The 22,150-nt window shown below is 42.6% G+C and overlaps 1 protein-coding gene across 35 annotated transcripts in view; it reads right to left on the bottom strand.

Annotated features, from left to right (window-relative positions):
• Positions 1–22,150, bottom strand: part of ptprda (protein tyrosine phosphatase receptor type Da) — a 426,095-nt gene that overhangs the window by 17,140 nt on the left and 386,805 nt on the right. For 11 of the 35 annotated variants that reach the window (XM_085451392.1, XM_085451399.1, XM_085451397.1 and 8 more), the window contains 14 exons: positions 21,451–21,756; positions 20,347–20,540; positions 19,979–20,005; positions 18,827–18,944; positions 17,879–18,466; positions 17,318–17,418; positions 16,927–17,183; positions 15,762–15,855; positions 13,912–14,121; positions 12,472–12,632; positions 8,892–9,004; positions 6,083–6,124; positions 5,404–5,501; positions 2,608–2,731 (listed from right to left, as the gene is read on the bottom strand). In XM_085451392.1, the coding sequence (XP_085307518.1) occupies positions 2,608–2,731; positions 5,404–5,501; positions 6,083–6,124; positions 8,892–9,004; positions 12,472–12,632; positions 13,912–14,121; positions 15,762–15,855; positions 16,927–17,183; positions 17,318–17,418; positions 17,879–18,466; positions 18,827–18,944; positions 19,979–20,005; positions 20,347–20,540; positions 21,451–21,756 (2,433 nt within the window). The remainder of the gene's footprint in view (positions 1–2,607; positions 2,732–5,403; positions 5,502–6,082; positions 6,125–8,891; positions 9,005–12,471; positions 12,633–13,911; positions 14,122–15,761; positions 15,856–16,926; positions 17,184–17,317; positions 17,419–17,878; positions 18,467–18,826; positions 18,945–19,978; positions 20,006–20,346; positions 20,541–21,450; positions 21,757–22,150) is intronic. The other 24 variants (XM_085451414.1, XM_085451417.1, XM_085451415.1 and 21 more) reach the window with 9 other exon arrangements.

Here is a 22,150-nt window from a genome sequence, read left to right as displayed (position 1 = left end):
GCACACATGGTCGACCAAGATAAGTCTCATCTGCATGGGCGCCACGTCTCAGAGAATCCCCTCACTCCAACCGCTTCCTCTCTCCCCCCCATCTCTCTCAGACTCCCTTTTACTCCCAGGTAACTTATTCAACAGAAAAAAAGGGAAAGAAAATGGAATATGAACACATTCAAAAACCCACACACATTATTTTTATTTATTCTTTCCCCAAAACTGTCCACCGCCCGCTCATTTTGCTGTTGAAGCTGTCCACGCAGCCAGGCGGTTGTGCATTTCTGTGATGGACAAGGGATAAGTACAATTAAGCCCAGTGTGTATTCAATTTGAAAAAGGGGGGGGGGAGAAAAAGCAAAAAAGGAGACATCACTGTGGTTTAATGAGAATGAAGCAAGTTGTTTAATGCACATTTGCAAATGGATTTTGCCTTTGTGCTTTCTGTCAGTCAGGATTTGTCTAAATTCGACCATTTTCTCTGTAAATAGTAAGAAATAAACATTGCCACGGTGTTGTTCCGGCACTCAGTCGTCGGGGAAAGGCAAAGTAATCTCAGAGAGCTTTTAAAGTACAACACTGTAATTACTGTATTAATGAGGAATAGTCACTACCAGTCGTGGTATAGTCAAGTTCAAACAGGTTAACGCGTATAACGTTTCCGTTAAATTTCGATTCCCGAGCTCGCTTATTATAGAACGTGTGCGTCCGGAGAAGTTTTCTCGTGAGAGTTCCACTTTATTTTCTTGATAAACGACCTCTTTGTCGGTCAGGCGGCGACGAAATCAAGAGCAGAGTATTTTTATTACTTGCGACAGCTTCCGCGCTTGAAATAGATCAATGGAAAAACTAGCGAGCTCATTCATAACTTTGCTGTTGCGAAATAACAGAGCTGATGGGAAATGGAGCGCAGATCTTTTAGTTAGTCTGTTATATTTTTTTTTAAATTAACTTTCCAATTTTACATTTTTATTCAGTTACATGTACAAATACCTGACACGAAGTCACGCAGATGTCTTGTCACCGGTGCCTCCTCGCAGTGGCTGCACTGACAAATATGATCAAACTCACTAAAAGACTTAAATTAAAGGTAATTCCTGTAGTTCATCTATATATTTTAAAAATATGGTTTCACGAGCACGCAATGACACTACTATGGAGTAAACGCGACTTTCGGGTTTGATCTAAAACTTTTCTAAAACGCTAAAGTGAAAGGAAGAAAAAGTTTTAGGTTCCAGTTTAATCTTGCGAGTGTATGCTATGTACGGTCAGGCGAACGGTCAAGAGTCAGCGAAAGTGGAGCAAATTCAGCAACGTCACCGCAATTAAAGGGCCGCCTGTTTGCCAAAGATTCGGTTGATCCGTCCCCCCACATCAGTGAATTCCGTCTTCAGACTCTGATGTGAAATCCCAAATCCCTTTCATTCAAAGAACTCAATCAAAGTAAACAATAGACACATTGCTTGCCGAAAGGCTTTGTTTAAGCTTTAGCAAGAATAGAGGAAGTCCCTGATGTCCCCCTGGCTGAGAACTACTCACTTTCCGCAGCACAAAGTCTCCAATGTGGTTGTACAGATGTGTTTATACGTCTGGCTAATGGAGCTCCATCAGTGCTCAAGCTGTGTGCTGTTTCTGAGAGACTTGCGAAAAGAAGTGTGGGTGTGGGGGGCTCTATAAGGCTGTTTCTATCTGTTGTTGTCACATTATCCATTTACTAATTTGTTTATTTGCCTTCGCCCCCCCGAGAGCAGTTCAGTGGAAATGCTTAATTAATAGCTGTATGTGAAGTTGTGTTTAATCCAATAAAGTGGTGAAGGAGTCGGCACTTAACTGTCCATTTCAAAATGTGCTTTCATTCATTAGAAACTCGTGAGCAACGCGTCTTTAATGTAGTGAGCAGCGTACTGGTGGGGTTCAAATCGAGCCTGTAATGGGCTCAAGTTCGACTCTGAAAGTACAAAACCATGAATGAGTCCTTTCTGTATAACTCTGCACTAAATCAGCACCAGCAAGCTTGTGGGTCGTTGTGAGTTTGTCGAGTTCGACTAGGTTAAAAAAGGCACAAAAAAAGTCACGCTTGTGTGTGTATGCTGGATTCAGCGTGCAAATTCTGCTTAAAAACAGGCCTCGGCTTAATGCAAAATGTAACCCTGAAGTGTAATAAAGCAGCAAAGAAACAAATGCCGGTGAAACACACTTGTATCCCTAACTGTGGGTCATTGTTTAGTTTCATTTGAATGCTTGCTTCAGCATTTTAAGACAGAAGTGCCTTTTTTTTTCTCTTTCTTTCTTTCTTTCTTTCTTTCTTTCTTTCTTTCTTTCTTTCTTTCTTTCTTTCTTTCTTTCTTTCTTTCTTTCTTTCTTTCTTTCTTTCTTTCTTTCTTTCTTTCTTTCTTTCTTTCTTTCTTTCTTTCTTTCTCCCGAGGCCATTTTTTTCCCTTTTCTTTGCAAGCACCCGGGGTATCAAAACAAATAAGCAGGCTGCCATGCTCGTGAAGGAATATAATTTAAAAGTACAGTCTGGTTGCACTCCCGAGGTCCCAAAGATGAGGCTGCACCGGCTATCTGCAGAATCGATACAGCAGTTAGGAGCGAGGATGTAGGTGGGCGACATACCGTCAATAGCTGAGAGCAAGACCCTGGAGTGGTCGTAGGCTATCACGTTGGCATATCTGTTCTTTGGTTTGTTGACCTCTAGGTTGGAGTGCTCCCATGTGAACTGCTGGCCAGGGTCGATGGACTGTAAGAGAGAAGATATTTGTTTTGTGACTGCAGTGAAACTATTTGGCTCCGTTTGGCACGTAAAACAAGATTGAATTTCACTCTTTGGCGATTCCTAGCGCGTGTTGTCAGAATGCCCACTGAAAAATGCATTTCACCTCACAACGAGTGAAAATGAAAATCATATCTATTACATTATGCGGGTGTTTAAATAAACCGCTTTAAGAGTGTGCCTGGGGCTCGAGGTCACGTCTGGTGCTGTTGTTAGACCGGGGATGCTGAAAGGTTGAAGGGTACTGTTTTAACATCATGTGTGTGGAACACGGACTTTATTCCAGTGCGTACAGTACAACACCCGCTCTGCATACACAAAGATGTGAAGTTGTTGAGTCCATAGATCAGTCTTACCCACACATTTAATCTCCCATACTTGATTTGGGTACTACTATCCAATAGCCTTTTTAGAAAGTGGGGTGTCTACACACACTGGACACAAAGTTCACTCTTTTGCTGTGCAAATGTTAAAACAGAAATGTGGGAAAACTATTTGAACTGTGTTGTTTTTGGCATGAAATAACCTCTAGATATAAAAGATTAGATTAACAAAATAATGCATTCTGAATTGGTCACAGAGGAAATTGCTTGTGTCCACATCAGCTTTTCTTATTTGATTAGCAGGATTTTATGGCTCATAGTAGAGCGCTACACTCGAGACTAGTTCAGTTTTGATATCCAGGCCCTCCTTCAGATTTGTTAAGCAGGGCTTGATAACGGTCCCCTGTTGCAGAGAAATGAACTATAAAATGTAATATGACAAAGGGAAAACATAAAGACATGATAGATAGAGTTTCATTTCGCATTAACAGGAAAATATTGTTCCTGTGCTATTAATGATTTTTGGTTTTTTTGAGTTAATCTCCAATGAAGGCGACGATAGACCAAGTGCAAAATAGCAAAATATGAGAATGATCGTACTTTTTTGATCAATAAGATCAAAATCTGGCATTTTGGTGCAATTTATTGCTCATAGTTTCTTTATCTTTAACAAGTATAAACATATAAGCAGTTTAGGGTTAAACAAATATTACAGAGGTGTGTATGATTAACTTGGTGTTTTACATTTAAGCCCAATGGGAATTTATTTTAAGACTGAGTTCTTTGTCTGCAGAAATCACCTAAGCATAAATATGTGGGAGACAAACCGCAGGCTTAGCCTGATATTTTATCAAAATATGTTGAAACAGTGGGCTGCAACATTGCTCATAATAGGAATCTTTATTTCATTGTGCTCGCAAAATTGCTTTCCACTGCTCTCGAGTAAGCACTATGAAATTGGAATTCAATGTACTTAAGCTGCAATAATGATTGGGCAGCTTGGCAGGCACCCATGCAGTGACCTCATAGATTTTGGAGTTGTTGAAGGACCTGCAGAGAGAAATTGGCAGGGAAAAGGTGACCGTTCATATCTCGTACAGAAAGCACCTCTTGCTTGCATGTATTTTGAGGTACCATGAGTGTTCTGCCAGTGTAATTTCATCTACATGGCAATACGCAGGTAACAATTACAACTGCCTGAATACAGTCAGCAGGTAAGGGAACCCGAAGGCCTGATTGCATGACACTTGTTCATTAATGCACTTTTATCCTGATGATTGTCATGGTCAGTATGCATAGGTGACAGTAGTTAATGTTTAGATGGGAGTGTTTTCCATAGCATTGATACATGCACACATACAAGGAGACACACAGCTATGGCTTCTATTAACATGTTCTTATCATTAACTTTGTTTAGGCATCTCTCTGCAAATACGTTCATTGTTATGTACTTAATTGTGGCCTGCTATGCTCCACAGTCTGACTCCAACTACAACGTATAAACTGCAGCCAGCGATGGTAGCCCATGCTGCTCTGTAACCTCGGTGATCTTGGTGGAGTCGCACATGAGCCAGTTTTCCATGACTCCATGTTCTGGTGAGAGTAGCTCTGCAGCTCACAGCAGAGCAGAGCCAGCGCTGCTAGCTGCAGTCCAAAACAGTGGAGTTGGAGTTTGTCTGACTGAGGATGATGAAATCTGATGAGTCAGCTGAAGACTAGAGACACCCCTTCAGCCCTGTTCATTATAAATTAATATTGGGTGACAAAATGAGCCACCAAACACAGGATATCATTTATCTATCTATCTATTTTCCCACCCACTTAGATACTGGAAGCACCAACAGCATAATTTTTAATGACGAGAGTTCACCTTTAAATCATAAAATGATATATGTTGTGGCTGCCGCCGTGACATTTTAGTCATGTAGGCTTACACTTGTCAAAGCGGAAAAAAGCACAGGTGTTACTAATGAAATTAATAACCCATTCAGCTGCCTTGGGAAGCAATGTCACTGAGCCAGCAGGCACAATAGCAGGGTCCTGGAACTAGAAATGGAATGTGCCATTATTAGTGTTATTAATTATACCTGTGTTGACATGTCAAACAGCCTAAAGCCTTAGTTTGGTGATGAAAGTAGTTGCCAACACCCCTACCGGCAAGCCAGCCACCAAACACATGCAGCTAAATATCATTAATTTAATATTAATTAAGTAAATTTATGTGATTTGGCCAACACTCCCCCAAAAAGTTGCCGTTTAAGCAGCTGACTCACACTCACAGAGCTCAATCAACATTAGGAATTTTCCGACACTCACCTCGTACTCCTGTGAAAACTTGAGGTTATCGTTGGCTTTCAGGCGCTCCAGATGATCCGCTAATTCCATGACAGGGATTGGAGGGTGGCTGGCCATACCTGCCAATCACATTGGACCCAAGGTCAGTCCCCAAGTCTTTTGAGAGGGCATCACCCAAGCACAAGCAAATGGTGAATCATTAGATAAGCGGCATGTGGTTACAACAGGGAAAATGGAAGAGCGGATCGTTGTTAGGCTAGTTTGTTCACTCAAAGCAGTGACCATGCTGGTAAAGAGAATATGGGCACAGAAGCCAATGAGGAGTCACCGAGCACACTTTGCCCCCACTGGGACCTCTCCCTACTGAGAGAGAAGAACGTTATTCACGCTGCAGTGGACAGTTAGCATGACATTAAAGCACAGACACGAACGAACATCCCAAAACAAACAGAACGAAACAAAACGAAAAGACATTCAATGTTAGGCCAGATGTTGACGTCTGCTTTGAGTGATGACATGGTTTCAAGGCTGTCATTTCAAACTCCGCCTCCTGTGATGATATAGCGTTAACATAAGATGGATTAGATGGGGATGGAGATACAAGGCTTGGCAGAAAAAAAAAGAAAAGAAAGGAGTTAAAGCTGAAAAAAAAGTATTCCAAAAACAAGTCGTGTCAAATGTGTAATCGAGACCAACTAACTTGACAAATGGAGGTTACTGGGGTGACTGGGCGCACCTGAACCTGTGGAGGAAACGGCGGTGGAATTAAATATATTGCAGACGTCAGAGCAATGTGATGACTATTGTCTTTACAAAGAGAAGGTAGAAATTGAAATGTGACAAGAGGGAGCTGCATGATTATGTGTTTTCTAAATGGGACATTCATTAGTAACATACAAATCACCATGCCAGAAGCTTTGCTATGCCACCATGCTTATTTCATGGAAATAAGAAAGCATACGAGGAACAGAATCGCAAATCACTGCGAGCGCTTTATTTGCCACTGTTTTTACACTTGACCGCCGGCATTGTAATGTATCAGCTGATTCTCGATCCTCCCTCAAACTCTGCTTTTGTGTCTCACAGGTGGCCTTTGTTGTTAGTGAGACGACACTGGCTTATGACGATAGCTAGACCAAGCATTCATTCCCAGCTTGTCCAATAATGTCCTTTTTAAAACAAGCCTTTGGAAGCGGCACATTTTTCGACTTGCAGGGTTTGTTGAGGGGTTTCACACATTTATCCAAACTATAATCTCTTTCTCTTTATGGTATCGAAAACTAAGAAGCATAAAGCAAGTAAAAAGCAAAATGAAATCAAGCAACACAGAGTCCAAAATGAGATACAAACCGCTATCTCCTGGCAGGCTAACTTATGTCGGTACCATACTCTGCAAATGTGAGCATCGTCATTGCTTAAGATCCAGTGTTGCTGCAACCAGTGCATCAAGAGATCAATGCAAAATAACAGCAGATAACTAACTTTATTAAAGCTGATACTTTTGCCCTGCTGATATATATCGCCTGATATTACCTGTTTGCAGATACACCGATATCGCCATTTATAACAGCTGATGAATGAAAGTTAAAAAACTATAGAAGAGATTGGAGAAGCACCCTATTAACTATGTGGATAGCCTGTCCACCACAGAGCAACCTCTCTGTTGGCTACACTACTGAAAAAGGGACTTTTTCCTTCCCACTGTTGCCAAGTGCTAGCTCATAGTCTGCCATCTGATTGTTGGGGTTTTCTCTCTATTAGTGTGGGGCCTTTACCTTACAATATAACACACCTTCAGGGGAATGTTATTGTGAATTGCTGCTATATAAGTACAACTGATATGAACTGAAACGCTACAAACAACCCGCTAATCTGAGCAGTTTAGAAGAGCTTAAAGGAGTAGCTTTTTGTGACAGTACAACAAGATTATTTTTAAGCTGCAGTGTCACACTATCTTAGCAAGAACTCATCAATACACAGACGAAACGTCAGGGGATCTGCTTATATTTTATGTGTCTGAAAGAAAAAGAATATCGGCAGATTTTTGCCTCATCAAGTGTCTTAAAAGTCCTGTCTCTTTTGCTCTAGTGTTTGATGCTCTGGGGTGAGAACGTATTGAACATGCTACGTGGAGGCTTGTCAGTATAATAGCAATGCAATAGTTTATGTGTAGGTGTCAGTATATTTAAGAGCTTAGATAAAGGGAAAAAGATGAAAGAAAATTCAACAAGACTCCTTAAGAATTTATGTGCCATTATGACACACCAGCTGGGTGTTAGTCTGTCTCTGCAGAGGTGATATCTCATTTTGGTTTCTGGCACAAGTGGGCATTAGCTAATGGAAGCTGCAGCGTTTTCCCACCCACTCTCGCGTCTCTCTGAAAGACGGAAAAGGCCGTTTCTATTGCAACCCACTACTCAAAATCCATTTCCACCACTGGGGGACAATGAAGGTACCTTTTCCAACACACTGTCGCTCAAACATCAAGCGTCCTTAAGATGAAAATGTCCATTGACGGGGTAAAGAGCTGAGAGAGAGTAGGGGAGAGAGGTGGTCTAATGTAGAAGCTGCTTCAGGACTTGAGAGAAAGTGGTCAGGTGGTAGGAAAAAGAAATGTTTGGCCCTTTTTGAGCCAAGATATCAGCTCTCAAAAAGGCTGTTTGGGGGGAAAAGTGATGGCTTGAGAGGCGAGCGAAATAGTGGAAGGATAGTTGAGATCACTCTGAGCCAAAAGGAAAAATACCCCTCTGCTGGGATGAAACACTCTGTAATGGCCCCTAAAATCATTGAAGAGCATTCATAAATATGCATAATCTTTAGCAAAAATGAGCCTGCGGGGATAATTCATCCTCCTTTCATACTAGCCGACCTGAAAAATATGGCATTATTGGCAGCCTCTGAACACCTGTCCCTTTCCAGGCGATAAATGGACTGTGACTCCCGTCTTTTCCCGAGGCGAGAAACGGCCGCACGACTGAGCCACGGCGCGACCGCTCACCTCAGCACTAAAGGTCGGCGCGAGTAAACATCGCTGTTTACAGCTTGTCACCGCTTTCGTATCCCTATGGCCTGCATACCGAATGAAACACACGGACGTTCTGTATTTTGCTCAACTTCCGCGATGTTCCTTGTCCTAACAGGACTACACCGCTACAGAGTGACAGGTCTGAATGACCTGGATAACCCAGGTGCAGAGGAAGATGACAGATGTCATGAAACTGTCAAGCTCACATTTCTGCCTCTCCATTTCCTCCCTGAGAAATGTCTCCAGGGAGGCCCGTGTCAGTGCTGACCCTCTGTGTCTTCTCAAGCACCTGTCCATTATCTACCTGCAAACTGCTCACACAGTCTGTGCCAATCTCACTGCAAAGATGATGTGTTTTCTTACAGTGAGGTCATATTAGGCTAGCTGAATTAATTAAAGCAAGCACTCAGTAGCACTGACATCCTCAGTCTTAAATTCACACCACACCAAGACGACAACATGTGGCATCGTTCGGGATACTTACCGGGTGTTTGGAAGTTGAGACGTCGCAGCTCAACTGGATCAGTGGGATGATGAAGTGGCATTTCCTTGCTGTTGGGGAGACTACCTTTTCTAGCTTCAGACTCGGCTCGTTTTCTGTGGAGCAAATTGTCAATTTTAATTAATTCCGGGAGATTATTTGACTAATTTGTACTCAAAACTCTTAATTGTTATTGTGTAACCTCAAAGCTTGCCTCGCAGTCTCATGAATAATGAAGGCACATATATAATTAAGGAAGTGACAGGGCTACATTCTTGTAGTACATAGGGCTATAAGAGGTAGGCAAAATAACATCACGTTATAGTATAAAGCCATCAAGTACAATACGCCCTTAGACAGTAAATACTACCTTTAGCAAAACCTTTTGTTCACTTTTCACTACTAATGTCAGGCGAAGGTTTGGATACAACTTTTTAGTAATTTGGAAGCTGTAGCTGGGGTTGGTTTAAGAGTGCATTACATTATATATTGATAGTGTTTTTTGTTTCAGAGAAAACTTGCTCCACTCCCTTTTTAGTTTTGTTAGATTCTCGAATCAAGTGCCACTTTCACAGATGTAAATGTAGTTCATTCTTTAAAAAAGAAGCAAGTTAGGGGGCCATGTTGCACCACGAATACAAAGTTAATTAGCAGTTGGAAAGGTCAAGCTGCTTGTGCTTTGATCTCCTCCTATCATACACAGCAGATGTAAGCAACATGCTTCCCAGGTCATTTCAACTCCAAATGAGAGACAGCAGTTTCTATAGGTTTAGGTATCATATGCACAGCAAGGACGAGGGGGGAAAAAAAGGGTTTTGAAAGGAATTAGGTCTTTATCTATTTCTTTCTCACTCTTACCTGTCCGGCTTGCTGCTCCATTGGTGAGCAAGAAAAGAAATATCAACAAAACATTAGGTGGTAAGACCGTTGACTTTGTATACTCGAGAATGCCATAAACTTTTCCTTAGAATAAGTAAATGGCTGGCTTGCATGAGAGACAAACGATACCAATCATATCTCAGTTTTTGCTTCGCGTGCGAGATTAGTGATGCTTCACTTCAGAGATTATGCTCAATTATGCAGCCTTGGGGCTCTTTGTTTCAAATGCTACAGTTTCCCAGGTGCATCCAAGATTTGTACATTGTATCTCTGCTATTTCAAGCAGTTTCAGCTGATTGCTTCTTGTTCGAGCATAAAAGTCATCTCTTGACTCTTAATTGCTGTGTCTGCCTTCTCCTGCCTACCACTGTTGCATTTATTAAAGTCACGACGTCGGCACGTTCAAGTGGGATCAGGATCTCGGATGAATGTGTGCAAGTCAAGCACATAAGAGCGTTCAAATTTGTTTTATTTAAAACAAAACGATCGCGCTCTATTGATTCGGCAGTCCGACCATCCTGTCGTCCCCCCCTGCGAGATCGCTAATAACGATAACATCAGCGCTAATAACGATAACATCAGCGGGGGTGGATGTGCTCTCGTTAAGACTGAGATATCCACTCTCTGTAATGTATACGGTACACTGTGGCCCAAGCACACGAAAACAGAGTAGTAGTACTGCTGCAAGTCAGAGAGAGCAATAAATGAGCATCTCTGCAAACGCAGTAACGTTAAGCACCAATTTAAAAATCAAACAAACACAAATGAGCACTGCCCTTCTGTTCTATGTGTTAAATGCCCACATGAAACTACAGTGAGGCAGATTAATGTGATATGACTCTAACAATAATGATAATACTGATTTAAAGCACTGATGAGGATACCTTGCTTGCGATCGCACCGCAACCCTAGTTGGCCCTGACTTCTGTTTCTCTCTGCTCGTCATACCCGCGCCCTTTCCTATAGCTCAGCAGAACATGCTTGTTTCCATTTGTTTTGCACAGGAGGCGACTTTTGTCACATAAAAATTGATCTTGACAAGAGAAATATATGCTGGTTATGCACTAAATGTTCCCTAATGTGGCAGTGACACTGGCTGGGTAATCGATGTGTAAATCTGCCTGCCACGAATGGAAAGACCAAAGCCAGCCGCATATGCAGTCCATGCTCACTTTCAAGTCACCTTTGTATTATCTCAAATTTTATATGAACGAATGCCAAGGACAATAAAATGCAAGAGCCAGAATAAAGCTGTACCTCTAAACCTCTTTACATTACACTGATAGTATTGATGGATTTTTTTTTGGTCTTCGGTATTGGTACTGTTATGTGATTTGGGCTTGTGCTGACTCTTCAGTTACTAATCTTACCCTTCCAAAATTAAACCTTGAGGACTACTGTTAAATTCTGCTTAGGCCTGGACATTTGATTGAATGAACACTGCAGAAAATCTGCCTTGTGTAAAAGGTGAGAAGGGACAAGATAGCAAAGTGTGTAGATGTGTAAGTGTGCACCTTCAATATGTGCCTGTCCCGGCAAAACAGGAGGGCAGCATAAGGTCAAAGCCTGGATCAAGAGCTGAGTCCCCCCTCCCGTGGAATAGGTAGTGGGATAAAGGAAGAGGCTGGGAAGCTATCCCAGGCCCCAGGGCCTTTCAAAGGCTGCACACACACATGCGGTGACATGCAGCAGATAGTCAAAGCTCTCCCCTCCTACGCTTGACTGATGAGCAGTGACAGCACGAGGTCTGACTACCACTAGGGGGTTTTATGCAAAAAAATAAAAAGAGGCTGTTTTGATTCAGTGTGAAAATGCACTACAGCAAGTGGTTTTTTTTACAGTGTTACATGGGTTTAAGAGTGTGTGTTTGTGCGTGCAGGGGGCGGAGGGACGTGTCTGATTAACTTTCAGTCAACGCACGTGTCTGTTTGAAGGATCGTGGGCGACTGCACTTCATGCCTTGACAGCTTGGGTAGCTGCATTCTTGAATTCACTTACAAGAGATTAAAAGTGTGTGTGTGTGTGTGTGTGTGTGTGTGTGTGTGTGTGTGTGTGTGTGCATGCGCGCGCAACTGGCTTTGACAGTCACGGCTTGTCTGAAGATCAATGAACCTTATGGTTTTAGCTACATTCTTACGTTTAGCATCTGCACTCAAATGTGCTAACTGCAAATTCATGTGTGGGGTTTTTAAAATACATTTAAATACTTATTGGTAACACTTGAATGCTCGGTGACTATAGATGACATGAATTTAAAGTGCACGTATGCGGTCTATGTAGTAAAGCGTGTGTACATTAGTGCATTGTTTTATACCGTCTCCTTTGCAGTCAATGTGCACTAGCACAGAAATAGAGTTCAGTGACTTCCCACCTACACTGAAGGGGGAAAAATACATGGCTCTTTATTGGCTTTGTATGCAGCTGGTATTTCCAGTGGAATGTGGAGTTTAAAGCTACGGCTAACTGCCTTAGCTAATCACAGACATTTGCTAAGAAACACATCCCTAACATTAGCTGTTTGACAGCTAACTAGATACAGAGATATGGCGCCAGAAGTTAGGCCAACCCCATTAGCGTGCGTTGGTATCAGAGTCTGACGTGTTTGCGTGTTAGTCTGTCTTTTCACGCTAAGCTAGCTGTATATTCTGAATTGGATTCTCATGCTTGTGCTCCCTGTGTGTTAATTAGCTTTTTAAATCCTCACCTCTTGTAAAGGAGGATGGCAATAACGATGCATATGATGAAGACAACAGCTAGCACAGGCCCCACCACCCAGATGAGGCCCTCCTCCTCATCGATGATTGGCTGGGGATCGATGTCGGCTGAAATGACCGAGTCCGAGTAGGGGCTGGTAGCATACATAATCTGAGCCAGGGAAAAACAAATTAAAGGTAAATGTTCTGAAATACGCGCCATTTTTAAAAAAAATGAAAGGTTTGTCCAGTTTTCTGTGCATCATTTCGACATCAAAAGTGTTGGCGGGTACAACAAACCCAATCTAAACGCTTTCCAGGGTGTCAAATGTGCTACACGCAGTCTGATACCCTCTTATATCCGGATTTAACAGTTTGTTTTGTTTCCGCTTCTATTTACTCTAACTCTCGTTGGTTAAAAAAAAGTGTTAGGGGGTGTTAAAAATAACATTTATCCACAGAGTGGTCTCTAACACGCTCCATATGTGGGTAAGGACCTTCTCGCTTTTCTCTGATGCTAAATGACACCTCATGCGTGTCTTTTAGATGCCAGCAGCTTTGACAAAGCGTCAGTATTTGACGCCCTGGGAATGAGAGCGGGCTAGTACATCTAGACCTATTTTTGGGTGCCTGAGGTATTTAAAGCAGCACTGCAAACCTTCAGTTAATATACGGCCACTGCTGAGCATATCTTGGCGAAGACAGACATGACCAACAATACATATTAAAAGCCAATTCAAAGTTTTTCTGTGTAGTTCATTCTAAGCCGGACTTTGACCAATCAGAATTATCTTTAGTATCTCTCCTATACTGGAGCCTTGATTGAACTATTCCACAGTCCAAGTGAAGATTAAAAAAAAAGGTCCAGTGGGAAGAAAATATATGCTTCAGTGGGCAAATTAGAGATTTCCCTCCGTCCGTCATTATCGTTTTTGCTCTACCTGAACTCAGGGTTAGTGGAGAGAGTGTGAGGCAGCACTATAGACCCTGCAGCTCATCAACTCCATCATCTTGCCTGCAGCTGCCTAATCATGCAGCTTTCTGGTCTTCAGTACAGACAGACAAATGCACACACACACTAGCTGCAGCAGCGAAGATAAGGCGGACCGCACACTGGATGCAATTAAAGAGGAGCGCTGTTATCGAGGTGTTCTCGCGATCAGCTAAGGTCTTAAGGGGCTTCTCTCCCTAAAGCAGCAAGGGTCAGCTTCTTCTGGCTGCAGCTTTAAGTTTTAAAGTCCAACGCCTCAAAAGGACTCAGAGTAACACATCTGACCAGAAGCCAGCTCCAACCCTCAGCCAGGACGCGGCACGGTTAACCTTCTCTGCTTACCAACACGGACAGCTGCTTTTTATTTTTTTATTTTAAGAACAAAGAATGTGAAATCACTAGCAAGGGGGCTTCCTAATGGGAAGAAAACTTATACTCGAGTATCGCGGGGTAGACTTACATTCTCGGACATCTCCAGTACAGCAAGCACAAAGAAGATGTATTCCTGGCCATTCTGAAGTTGCTTGTTCTCAAAGTCCCCATAGATCTTTCCATCTCCCAGGGTGAACTGTTTGGGCAGGTCTTTGAAGTAAGCGGCGATATAGGCTTTGGGTTCTGCCTGCCTCTGGAAACGAAGGCCCCTGCTCGTTCGGTTTATCTCCTTCAGCAGCTACAGTGAGGAGTGAGAAGCAGACAGTTGATAACACACAGGCACACGTTCCAGTACACACATGAAAACAAATCCACACAAACCAAATATCTCTATCTAGATTTTTTTTCTTCTTCTTCTTTTTTTCCCCTGATCGCTGAGCTGAAAACGCTGATTGCAAAAAAAAAAAAAAAAGGCCGGAACATTACAAGAAAAGATCAATGACTTATTTCGTGTTTTTTTGGACTACAAAAGATTGTCAGATTAAAAGATTGTGTGGATTTCCAGCATATAAAACAGCTGAGGATTATCCAACAGCTTCAAACAGTAAAAAAGACACCAAATTAATTCAAAACAGCTCAATTATTCTTCTCTTGCTGATAGCATCAGAAAGATTTTTTGATGAAATATGTAGACAAATAGAAGAGAAGAGTTTTCTGTGTTTGACGACTTCTGTTATGCGTTTTTAATTCTTTGCCTTCAGTTCGAATGAAAGATGTGTAGAGCTGGATTATATATATTGAGATTAAATTAGCAACATGTTCAAATTCACGTTTAATTTGTGCTTTATTTGTTTGCCGTTTTTCACTCCTCTGTTGCCTCCTTGGGCGATTAGTTTTAGCGCTTGTGACTCTAATAGGCTGAAGGACTGTGCCCTTCGTACGAGCCATCAGATTTTAAATTTCTGGTACAAAGCGCGGATGATAATTATGCTAATCGGGCCTGGCTAGTTGTTTCGTCGTCTGAATGCATATCCACGGCCTGTGCGCGTGTGCGTGCGCGGTTGTCATTCACTTTAGAGAGGGTGCGCTCATTGTGTGTGCTCTGTTTTGGCTGCGGGGCTGTTGGTGCTGCCCGATAATGTCTTCAATCATCTCTCCTGTCAACACAGCTAAATCTAGCTGCCCTTGGGAAAAGTTGTGAAAAGGTGAGTGCCAATATTGACAAACAAATAAATTCTGACAGAGGGGTGACTTTTGGCCAATCGGTCAAGGCTACAGACACATCGGCATGAGCTGGAAAGCCGATACCAGGTGAGACACCGCGTGTTTTTCTTTCAGCCTTCCAGACACGTGCGACATCTCAAGATTTAAAAATTGAGGTATAATTATCAAGATTCGATTTGCGAGTGCTATTCTTCTTGTTCCACCTCGAATTGAAACATTTGCTTACACATACATCAATGCATAGCCCAGACCCCCCACCCCTCACCCCCCTCGAATTATCCTGACTGGCTAAATATAAAAGTTGTCAAGTGTTTTGTGGATATGCAGGTAGCCTAGCTTTGCCTGGAATGAGAAGAGACATGAAGGCCTGATGCAGCTCTTCAGGTAATTACCACAGACATAAAGAGGAGGAGGAGGAGGTGGGGATAGGGGTTTGAGTTTGCAGTGCACTTGATGGCTACTTTATGTTCTCATTTCCATATGAACAGTGCTCTCTGCAGCTATTTGCGTCAATCAGCGGGACTCATCTGCTGTTCTCCCAGCCCCTTATTTTTTTTCCTAGTTTGAAGGAAAAGACGTGTGCGGGCTGCATGTGCGCAAAGTTTATAGGGCTCGTTATGAAGCCGAGTATAATAAGGAGATAAAAAGAAAAAAAAATTATAGCCATTATAACCAATTATGACAATTAAAACCAAATCATCCTTTTCAGCATACCTCCTCCAAATTCATCTCGTCAGGACTATCCCAGGGTTTGAAAAACTTGCCGGTGCGTTGCTTCTTCAGAGGTACCACCACAATATAATAACCCCTGCAAAATATAAAGTGTTATATAAATACAAATTGTTCTGGACTGGGTGGAGTCAGTGGAATAAACAACACAGCAAGAAGAGCCACGGCAACGGTGTCTGTCCGTATTAGAAAGCGTAGTCTGCTGACCAGAAAACAGTGCAAAGAGACTAAAATCATGCTTTTAGCAAGTTACATGATCTCTTATCATCTGATCAGGGATTTCTTTTCTGCATTAATTCAAGCATGTTCATTGAAGTCAGGCAATATGGTTATACCTCGGTTAGGCCCCCTGTGGGCTAATTAGGAGAGCTCAGCAAAGCGAGATGGGTTTTTCATCTCTTCATCGCGGTGGCAACAGAGATAACGACCTCCTGCCAGATTTGGGCTTCCTGGTTTGGGCGCTGCTCTAGCTAGCATTAGCCAGGATAGCAGTGTGGCCAGCTAATGGGAAACTAATTAGCTTAAGCTCTGGCGTGGGAGATAGTGGTCCAAATGTAACCACCGATTTAAAAAGGAATAAAGAAAACCCCAAGATGGGTTTGGAGCTTCAGTCTGCAATCGGATGTGATCCTTGGCCTTCTGACAACCCTGGGCTTTGTTGAAAGGCTGTAAGAGACTTTATAGGGCTTAGAGGAGTGTGCTTAAATGAGCCGGGGTGCTCCACTGTGTAATGACTCAGGTGAAGTGGATATTACACTGAAATGCAGGGATGAATATAAATGACTGTTTTGGAAGAATTACCCCTGACAAGGTCAGCTATCAAGTTAACTTGTTTATTTCCATTCACAGAGCAACAGTAGGAAATACAAATCAGTAATGTGGATGTGGGAAACGAGTTAAATATCCAACAAGACACATTTTGATACACTACCCAGGTCAGGAAATTCAGAGTTGACTCAGGAACGCTGCTCCGAGCTAATCTGTTGGCTTATGTTGTTATTATGTGTTTGACTGCATAGCTGCAATGGATGTATTGTATCTCACTGATGGAGCTCAATTCGGGACTGAAAACAATACTTCTGATCTATGCAGTACTAATGAATCAAAAAATAAAAGGAAAACACATGTGCACGTTTTTTTTTCTGCTTACCTTACTCTCTCAGAAGTCTCCACTGCAGGTAGCTCCACAGTCACCATACCGTCTGAGTTGGTCTTGTCGACCAAATAGGGTTTGGTGCGGAGGACGTCCGGGGCCGTCATGGTGGACACGCGGTGTTGAAGACCTCCCGCGCTGTTGCCGCGATTGGTCAAGAGGAAAGAGTACTGAGTTTCAGGCTGAAGACCCGTGATTAGCTTCTGGGTTAACTTCCCATCGACCTCCACACTCTGCCCGTTATCGTAGAGGATCTGTAAAAGGATGATTCACTTGAGGTTTCATGTAGAATACCACATGATTTCTAATGTAGTGTACATTGCAAGTATTTACAAGGCTTTGTGTTGCGTGTATATGAAAGTGCCATACTGAGCTAGGCAATGCTCACAGTGAAAGGTTGAGCAGGGTTGTAGGTGTCTGGAATTTCCCATGTCAGCAGCACCGACGACTTCATGGCAGCTTTCACGTGAAAATTTTTTGCAAACACTGCTAAAAGAAAGGGGGAGCATGTGATTTAGACACAAAACATCCTCTCGCTCTTTTTTTTAAAACAAATCTACCGACAGAAGTCCCACATCGTTGCTTACCTGATGCCTTCTTTAAACCAGGCTGAAAGCAGCAGTGCTACTCTGAACTCAACACTATCCTCTTACCTTCTTACCCACCAGCTCTTAAAATTAATGACTGACCTTTGCTTAACTGACAAGACAAAGAGACGTACATACTTACTCCACGTGCATTTCTTAAATGACTGTTAGATTAAAGAGACTAATGATAGGGCAGTATGTCAGAACCAAAGTCTTCGGGTTGACTCCGTACTTTGACAACTTCTGCCTTTTGAGGTTTTTAGGGAAGTGATTGGAAAGGGCAGAGCAGGGAAAGGTCGGCTTGTTATTGTTATTTTTTTTTAAAGGGAAAGGCCTAAAAAAAATTCAGGGACTGGTCCTACCTTGATCCACAGGCTGTGTCCTGAATTGGACACTTGGGCTATAGGGACCAGCGCCCTTGCTGGTGAAGGCACACATTTTAATATCATAAGTAGTATCGGCCCTAAGGCCATCCAGGATGACTGTCGACTCCGGGGCAGTGATGAAGAGTTCTGAGGGACTGCGCGGGCTGTTGATGTCCTTGTACTGCAGAGCGTACTTCACTATTTGCCCGTTTCGTTCTGCCAGCAGCACAGGTTGCCAGCTAACCTGAATGGTGGAGGTGGTGGCGCCCTCCGCTTTAATGTTCTGAGGGTAGCCGCTTGGAACGTCCTCGTTTGTGGTCACTTCTTTGACCGTTTCTTCACCAAAGCCCACCTTGTTGCGCGCCGATAGGCGAAAAGTGTAAGAGGCTCCCTTGTGGATCTCTTTGGTTGTGTAGTGGTTCTCTCTCTCTGCGAACTCAATAACAGTCAGAGGATCCACATCTTTACGGCCGAAGCGGAGACGATAGCCTTGCAGGGGCCCGTGAGTTATTGCTGGGGGGTTCCACTGGAGGAGAGCTGTGCCCATGTTGGTTGTACTGACCTTAAGCCAAGGTTTTTCAGGAACTAATAGCAGCAATGGAGAAAGGGACAAGTTAGAAATATTTGCAGCACACAGGCATTCAGTGTTAGTCAATCTACAGTCAGCTATCTCTGTCTTTAGTGTGGCATGACGCAGTACAAGAGGCGTTTCCTGGTTTTTTGTTTTGTCTGTTTACGTTTCTACAATAAAAGTGCCTTCAGCTTTGCCATGTCATACCAGTGGGTAAGACTTATTGTTTCTTAATGAGACAGTAATTAGCTGTATTCGTGCTCACTGACAAGTGTAAATAATGCTTAGGATATTACATAATAGTTTGATTGTTATTAGATGCAATACTATAGCATTGAAAAGTGGAGATGTGTCAGCAGTGATGGTTCCGTTACCTGCACCAGTGGTGGTGATCAGCTTGGGCTTGCTGCGTGCACCGTCGCCCTTTGTCGTGAAGGCTGCGACAGTAACAGAATACGTGGTCTCAGCCTGCAGTTCTGTGATGATCATTTCCTGTGAAGACACAAGACTTGAGTTGCAGGATGCTCATGTGTTATTATGCAGATGCAAGCAAACAGAAGTGGGATGTGATATTAAAATAACCTTCACGAACACATTCCTTTAGCATATGTGAGGCAGCACGCTAAACAGCTGGCCAAAGATGCAGATCGAGAATCCCAGCTGTAGCCAAGCAACAACACAATCAGGAACAACCTTTCTTTCCAATATTTCCAGTGTTTATTATCTTGACTTCACTGTCAGATAAACAGCTCTTTGCAAATCGTCTCTCCCTCCTCGCTGACAGGAAGAGACCCTACTGAGCGCAGCAGCAGTTGGCTGGGGGTGTGACCGGGCTGTTCGCCCAGCGAGATTTACCCCTTTGGTGATGGTGGCAACTTTTCCGTCTGTAGAAGGTGAATTGTGCTTGATCAGCAGCTTCTTTTAAGCCTAGTTGAGTTTTTATCTGAAGTTTAACCATTTCCAAACATACTACATGTGACTATTTATCCATTTGCACATGAGTAAACCACAATAATTCAAAGGGCCAACACAGTTTGACATCTTGAAGTTAAAAAGTCACCAAAAATAAACGAAAACGTCACCCCCAACCAGATGGCTGCACCTTCCTGAGCCTGGTTCTGCCAGAGGTTTCTTCCTGTTAAAAGGGAGTTTTTCTTTCCCACTGTTGCCAAGTGCTTCCTCTGAGGGGTTGTTTGATTGTTGGGGTTCTCTCTGTATTTTCTCTGTATTATTATTTGACCTGGTTTTGACATGCTGCATCACATATACTTCAGCTCGAAGCATGTGTGACTTGACAGGGATCACAGTGAAAAGCTTTACTTAACAAATAACTACAAAAGTTCAAATTTTATTTCATGTTATGTTTTGTTCATCAGCACTTGTAGTTTGGTAAGCTTCAGATGAGCTTCCTTTCTGCAGTTATTAAAGATGAAATAACACTCAACCTATTAGTTAACATATGTACGGGCATGCAGAGGTTGACAGCAGCAGAAAACATTTGTATTTCGTGAAGTTGATCTACTCACATGATCAGTTGTATCATCATATTCCCACTGATTTTGAGATCAGAACATGGAGAGAAAAAGAGACAACAAATAAGGCATAGACACTAATCACTGGAAATAAAATGCACACACAGTGTTTGTCTACAGCCACTAAATAAATTAAATACAATTTTTTCATAGAATATTTACAGCAAAAGCAGAAATGATCATCCATATACAGATAAACAAGCTTGTGTGTCCAACTGAATTCTCATTAGTGGCAAAACAAGTTACAACTAAGCTGAATAAATAATCAGGCTTACATAACAATAGTTTGTAATTGTGAGTGAGAAAAACATTATGTGTCTCAGATGTGGTGGCTGGCTGAGGGTGGGGTGGGGGTGTTGTACCTGGGCATCATCAATCAGGATGTCCTTGATGGCTGGCTGTCCTGTGGGCTCCCCATTAACCATCCTGACATAGTGCACCTGGTACCCTCGGATCTGACCGTGCTGCTTGGTGGGCATCGGTGAACGCCAGATCACTTTAATTGATGAGGAGTTGACAGCCTCCACCTCAACTTTACGAGGTGGCCCGCTAGGAACTGGAGGAACACCATGGGATAGAAGAAAAAAGGTGAAAATTATAGAGAACCCCTTCACCCCCTTTTTTTTCTCTCTCTTTTTTTTTGAATCTCGCCCAAAGCCGAAGCGCAAAATGCTGCAGTGACCAAAAAAATAAAAAATAAAAATCACAAAAGTGCAGCAAACTGCAACAAGCACTGCATGACATCAATATTTCAACAATGGTAAGGAGGGGGGGGTAAAAACCAACCGCAAAAACAGGTCTGACAACTGACCTAATGTCGAAACATTAAAAATGGGTAGAGTGGATTTTAAAAACATGGAATAAAAATGCCTTTTTGCCAAAATAGAAAAGTGGAGCCAAAGGAGGCTTCAAGAGTTTCGACTGCTTGAAGCACGGCAAGAATTTTGGCTATGGAGCAAGAAAAAAAAATGGGTTAAAAATGACTGTATCACATGACGAGAGACAAAAAAAACTTTTTAAAAAATGGCCTTCAAAAAAAATCTTCCACCTTTTGTTTTGCCCACTGTCCTCAATTTGTCAAGTTCTCAAAAAAAAAAGAAAAAAGTGAAAAATACGATGACATTCGGTAAAAGTTTCAAAAATGACAGTTGGGACTGGAAGTTTGGAGGCCTTCTGCTGAAAATGCCATACCATGTGTTGAAATTGAGCAGCGTACGAGGTGGGGGATATAAAAAAGCCAAAAAATTGTGCTTTTTGCAAAGTGAGTTTCTTTTCTTTTAAAAAAGCATTGTCCAAAAATAGGGTTAAAAGAACTGAGTGTCGACAGTCATATTAGAAGCAGGCAGACAGGGTAGAAGAGAAGAGGGGGGTTTGTAGATATAGGCAAGGCTGTTAGTATTTGACAGGGTAGGTTAAGAAGGGTAGACTGGAATTGCAGCTGGAGCTTTGTTTTAGCGAACACATACCATCCTCCTCTGTGCGGATGACCTGCGGCAGGCTCTCCGGTCCTGCTCCAACATCTGTATGAGCAGTGACAGTCACACGGTACTCTGTCCATTTTTCCAAGTTTTCCAAAAGGTACTGGGTGCTTTCCGGAGGGATGTTGACGATTTGACGAGTAGTCGCGTCCTCCCCTTCGGTCGCAGCGTACTGGATGGCGTATTGCGTTATGATCCCGTTTTGTAATTCGACAGGTGGTGGCCGCCAACTTACCAGGATGTTGGTGGAGCTGGGGCTATAGCACTTGACTTCCTGAGGTGGGCCCGAGGGTTCTGGTTGTCGGGTTGGATTTGGAGCAGGTTTTTTGGGGTTTGGTTTTGGTGGGTTTTGGTGAGGCCATTCATTGGGTTGGATTTTTTTTTTTTTGGGGATTTTGTGTTTTGAAAGGAGTTTCAGTTTTTTGTTTTTTTCAGGGTGATGATGGTAGAATTGACCAAACCAAGGGAAAAAAAGAAGAGGGAAATAAAATGATAAAAAAAATGAGGCAAAAGCACAAGGACACGTGGGTAAATCAAAAACATTTTAAATCAGTGAAACGTGGAATACACAAATAAAGGCAAAACGAAAGGTAACGACAAACACAAAAGTGTACCAACTCGTGATGAATGGATGGTGGTGACTGGGAAAATTAAATGGACTGATTTACCATATGTAACCTACCTTTGT

Source organism: Copadichromis virginalis, linkage group LG3 (assembly GCF_057382275.1).
Source record: "Copadichromis virginalis isolate Kocher_CV1m ecotype Utaka linkage group LG3, C_Virginalis_male_GT1.1, whole genome shotgun sequence".
In the NCBI taxonomy this organism is placed as follows: domain Eukaryota; kingdom Metazoa; phylum Chordata; class Actinopteri; order Cichliformes; family Cichlidae; genus Copadichromis; species Copadichromis virginalis.
This window is presented reverse-complemented; position numbering and strand designations above follow the sequence as displayed.